Source organism: Triticum aestivum, chromosome 4D (assembly GCF_018294505.1).
Source record: "Triticum aestivum cultivar Chinese Spring chromosome 4D, IWGSC CS RefSeq v2.1, whole genome shotgun sequence".
Lineage (NCBI taxonomy): Eukaryota > Viridiplantae > Streptophyta > Magnoliopsida > Poales > Poaceae > Triticum > Triticum aestivum.
This window is the reverse complement of record NC_057805.1, coordinates 134,009,682-134,015,173: the sequence shown is the minus strand read 5'-3', so window position 1 is coordinate 134,015,173 and position 5,492 is coordinate 134,009,682. Positions and strand designations below refer to the sequence as shown.

General features: G+C 43.4%; 1 protein-coding gene across 2 annotated transcripts; it reads right to left on the bottom strand.

Moving 5' to 3' along the window:
* Nucleotides 1-1,733: 1,733 nt before the first annotated feature.
* Nucleotides 1,734-3,772, bottom strand: LOC123096850 (cell number regulator 13). Of its 2 annotated transcripts, XM_044518645.1 has the most exons (4): nt 3,149-3,772; nt 2,620-3,019; nt 2,288-2,472; nt 1,734-2,150 (listed from the first exon to the last, which is right to left on the bottom strand). In XM_044518645.1, the coding sequence occupies exons 1-2, from the start codon at nt 3,596-3,598 to the stop codon at nt 2,906-2,908; spliced, it is 564 nt and encodes a 187-aa protein (XP_044374580.1). In that variant the 5' UTR covers nt 3,599-3,772; the 3' UTR covers nt 1,734-2,150; nt 2,288-2,472; nt 2,620-2,905. The 2 variants fall into 2 exon arrangements, with proteins under 2 accessions (XP_044374580.1, XP_044374579.1); XM_044518644.1 differs by having other exon boundaries at nt 2,288-3,019.
* Nucleotides 3,773-5,492: the final 1,720 nt, after the last annotated feature.

Here is a 5,492-nt window from a genome sequence, read left to right as displayed (position 1 = left end):
TACAATGCTATCATCTGGAGATAAATTGACCCTTATTAAGTCCATTTTCACCAGTATGCCTACTTTCTTCATGTGCACTCTGATGATACCCAAAATAGTCATCAAACAAATCAATTCTTACCTTATGAACTGTTTTTGGAGAAAGTATGGCACAATGGACAGGGGTACTGTGCTTATTTCTTGGGACAAAGTCAGCAGACCAAAGGACCATGGAGGTCTAGGGGTATTAGATCTCCACATACATAACAAGGCTCTTCTCCTCAAGTTTCTGCACAAGTTCTTCAATAAGACTGACACACCTTGGGTGAATATCATTTGGGAGAAACATTATCAGAACAGATTACCTGGAGAGCAAAAGGTGGGATCTTTCTGGTGGAGAGATGTGCTAAAGCTTCTCCTTATGTTCAAGCAGCATGCCATATGTAAAGCAAGCATAGGGGATGCAGTTTATGCCCCCGCCAGCTATGGTTCATGTTGATCCTATATTACCCTAAAACCATGTCCTGGATTTTACAGGAATTTTTCGCCGCCATCAACGAGGCGGACGGAGACGGAGCACTTTTTTTCTCCCGGAGGGCTGTTTCTCTAGTAACTTCCCTATGGAAGGGGGAATTCAAAGCATTTTGACATCACCAACGCTTTGTTCATCGTGGGGATCAACATCATCATTAGCGCCAGCTTCACTGTTATCCATCTCCAACCCTAGTTTTCAATCTATGAACTATTACCTCATAGCGTTTACTGAGATAACTTCCTGGTGTTGATAACTATCTGTAGTAGATGCTTAGAAGTTTTATTTGTGAAGATTTATATGTTTAGATTGCTAATTATAATTCATATTCATTGATCATGGTCCATACGATGTCATGTGAGTAGCCCATTATGTTCCTGAGGACATGGGATAAACCTTGTTGCTATTTGTGAAGTGGAATATCATTCAATGTTCTAATATTATGTTGTGGAGTAATTCTCTAGTGGTGATATGCGAACGTCGACTGTGTATTACTTCACCGTTAAGGGCCTAGAGGAGAGCGTTGTGTAATTACTTTATCTATAATGGGTGGTTGGAGAAACAAAAATCACCTAACCCTAAGTTTACGAACTATTGCATGAGGGGTTGTTGGAACAATTGTTATCTTAATTATTCCCTTGTATTTACGGATGCTTTCATAGAGGGTATAACCATAAGTATGTTTTTTCAAGTAAGAACAACACATCATTATAGGTTCCACGACATAACAAATTGTCGAAGCAATGAATGTTAACTCTAGATTCGAATCTAGAGTCCACAGTATGCTGATGTGGGCTCTCCATTGGGGTAGGTCTGCAACCCTCAATCTGGTGGGTACCTCGACGTCGGCGTTGGCGATGCATGTGGGTGTCGCTCTCCTCTTGAGCCACTGCCCGACTCTCTCTCTCTCTCTCTTTCTCTCCTGACACTCAGGGTGAAACTTTCGTCCGCTTCGGCTCGCAAGGCGGTGGCGGCGCTTCGCTCCGTGTCCCTCTTGGGGGAGTCATCAATGAGTGTGGGGATCCCTCGAGAGTGACGGCGTGTCTTCTATGCTTTATCTCGACCGCATGCGTGAGGCGTTTAGTGGTGCACAATTGCACGTTTTTAGCATGTTTTTGCTTGTTTTGTAGTGTGTTTTTTTTACCAGCTCTCAAGGATTCCGTCAATATCTTATACTATCTCCGTCTCAAAATATAAGATGTTTTTGTATGCTAGACGGAGGTAGTATCATTTTGCCATATGGCTTTATTAGTATAAAGTGAGGCGTATGCCTGTTTCGACAAACTCCAAGGTACGCCTAATGGTCATTCACAGTTACAGAGAAACTCCAAGGTACGATACGAAGTTACAAGGTAAACAAGAACCATGTGTGAGAACCAGTATTATCTCTGCAGTTTATGTAAATCTGTAACTATGGCCGCGGACACTGCAAAACGGGTTTCTTTGGATCAAAAGAAGTTGAATAAGGAGGCAAGTTTTGCTGCAACCAAGGTCCTATATTCTTTTTTTTTTTGCGGATAAAGGTCCTATATTCGCTCTTCTAATTTTCTATCAGCTCTGAAGCCTGGATCATTTGTACAGTGGCACTGGGCTTGAGACTTATTGCTGCTTCCGAGCTCGCCTCCTACTCTTCAGAAAGCTGAGGTTGAAGCGGGTGAAAAAAATTATAAGTCAAGATCAGATGTGACATAGAATGGCACCAAGAGCTATCGTTGCTATTTTTCGCTACGATGATTCTTTTTCCTGAAATAATTAATGTGGGTGTAGAAAAGCTACCTTTGCTTATGTAGATGAGAGAGGGCCTTCAAGCAAAGTCATGTGTGATGCAATACACAGGCTACCCTTTGAACCTGGAGGGTTGCACTTGCACCATGTGAAGGGGGCATGGAAGTTTCTTTACACTGATGATCCAATGGCACCTGCAACCGCGACTGTGCCTCCGAAACTGGAAATTTGCGATCCTGATGGATCAAAATGTAAGCTTTTGAATGCAAGATGAACAACACCCAATAACTCGAGTGGCAAACAAACAACAATACACAAGATTCTCATGGTCAGTTCTCAACTATGATCTTATCTTCTGCAAGGAAAAGAAAATACCAACATACCTATTTTGCACACGAACGAATGACCGACTTACAACCGCGGTTTGGATTGGGTGAACTTGAATTTCACTCTATGCCAGCCAGATTCTCCAGAGACAAGAGCGCGAACGCAATACATAACAAGCACAATGCTAACTAGCAGTTGCAGAAACATTGTGCTAGCTAGATAATTGCTAATCATTTCAGTGAAGTGATGAGAAAAAAGAAATAACTGGTCAGTTGCACAACAATTTTAACTCCTGCAGATACATGCCAGGATAAATTTTGCCCGACGGGTGGTTAGTAGATATTACAAGAAGAGAAGGATGTAAACCATGTGTATACAGTGCCAAGGTATACTTCCTGAATGAGAAACTAGCAAGAACCATTCATCCGGCACAAAATATGGTCTTACCACAGGTGCCTGTACAAAGGAAGAAAGAAACAGATGACAAAGCATAAGTTGTCCATTATCAGGAAGGCGCAAGAGAGAACTTGAGTATTGAGTTTAGTTTCTGCTCGATTTATCAGAAACAATTAAAACTGGCTGTACCTCTTTGCATGAAGGAGGTTCAGGAGCACCAGCTTTGTTGAGGAGTCTGACCCAGGTGAGGGTGGTGTCGACGTAGCTGACGAGAGGGAAAAGCTGGAGGTAGAAGGTGATCTCACCCTGCACCTCGCGGAGCTCGTCGGCGTGCCGCGCCCCCATGAAGCACCGGTAGAGGTATCCACGGCCCTGGCAGGACCTGACGAGCAGCAGCGCGCGCCGGAGTGTCTCCTCGAGCTGCTCCATCGGGTTCCTCGTCTCCGGCTGCTGCATGAGCTGCGCGGCGTGGAGCTGGTGCAGCAGGTCCCCGATCATCTTGGCGCGGCGCGCGAGCTGCAGGCAGGTGGCTCTGTTCCTCCGGACCGTCTGCGCCGCATCGGCGATCATCTTGATGAGCCCGTAGGCGTCCACTCCTGCAAACTGCGCAACCATGGCAGCCTGACCAACTAGAGCCATTGCTTATCTTGGGTTGGTTCAGGATCGATCTTGGAGCAGATCCAGTGTTCCAATCCAAGAGAAGGAGGAGTAGGATGTGTTCACTCTGGGTCAGGGAGAGCAAGATCCAACTAGCTGCTCATAAAAAGACCGCCCGCGAGATATGGTGTACAAGTGACGACGACGACTTTGACTAGCGTGGGCAATATACACCATATGCTCCTATCGTTCAATTATTGGATTTTTCAATCACACCTCCATTATTGACATTTGGACAGAGATAGCTTAAGGTGAGTCCAAAGTTGGGCAGGTTCCCGGAAAATTCAGGCTTCTAGTTTGAATGATTCGTCAGCACTGAAAAAAATAGCGCGCTATAGCGTCGCTAATAGCACGCTATAGCGTATTAAGAATTGCCTCGCTAAATATATCGGTGTACAATGTCTCGCTAATAGCACGCTATAGCGTGATATAGCACGCTAATAGCATATTTTGAGGTCGGCGCTATTTTGTTGTAGCGCGCTATTTTTTTCATTGTTCGTCAGAAATGAGACTGAGCAAAGGCTACGGCAGCCGGTCCGACGTGACAGGACCAATTGTTCAAGGTTTGAATCTTTCTCTTGATCACTAGACTAAACAAACCATATATGTCCATGCACTATATGAGCAGCATTTAGAGATTGAAGTGCTACTTAACGAACTTACTAAGAACCTTCCCATCTCCTGTGACCTCCATATTCATACCTGCTGGGGCCAGAGGCCATGATGGAAACCTCCCCACAAGAGTCTTTCGCTACATTTTATAGATAAAGCAATCATCACGTCTATACAACAAGTTTAAGTACAGGCAATATAAATATAGGTCTGCTGGGGATATAGCTCAAATATGCCCAAATAAAAATAAAAATAAAATAATGGCCGGCAGATCAACGGCTAGGGGCCGAAGTAAGGTGGCGTCCTGCTTAACCGATCTCTGTCCAGCTCAATTGGACTAATTAAAGAATGTACATTTCTTTTGGTCACTGCAGTACATGGGTTTTCTGTCTTTATAAAGCCGGAGTAATGTAATTAATCCGTAAAAATTTGAAGCCAAACTTATAGATTTCAAAGTTATATCTGCACTATATAAAGAACAGATGAAGGGTACCAATGCACCCCTAAGTGTTCTAACGATAAAAAGAAACAACAACTGTTCACTGACAACTTCCATTTCTGTTAACATAGCTAAGTTTATCTTCACACATCATAAAGTGCATAGGCAAATCAACTAAGAAGAACTGACGTTTTGGATGCGCAGAAAAATATATTATAGAGCTATTTCCAAAGGAACTAAATGTTTTTAGTGTTAACATGTATAGTTCTAGGACCTAGGCTGACGCATATTGTTTTCTACGTGGTCAGTCATCCAAATAGCGTCAAATTTGTATCTGCCCACAAGTGTTGCCAATATTTTTGGTTATTGGTTGGACGGTATTTCAAATAGGTTCAAAACGCTAATAAGGGTGGGAGTATATGCCTTACTATGGTCGCTTTGGCTATGTAGAAACGATTTGGTTTTTAATGACAAAAATGCTTCTCCTCTGCAGGTTATTTTCCGTTGTACGCACTAGCTTCGTATGTGGTCTATGCTACAACATGTAGAGTACCAACCGCTATTCAAGGCGGTGTGTACGCGATTGGAGCAGGTGGCTATGGAGATTTTTACCCAACATGGGTGGCAGCATAATCTCCGCATCGGTCCACCAACCGTTTCGACATAGGCATAGTGTCGGTCTATAGGACTCTACTGTTGCCGAATTTCATTTTTTTTTCTTGTCAAGTTTTTTATGTTTGGCTGTGTGCATCCTAGTTATGCAGAGGCCGGGTGATACTCTAAATGCTTTGTATCGCTTGATGCTACATTTTGAGATAATAAAGC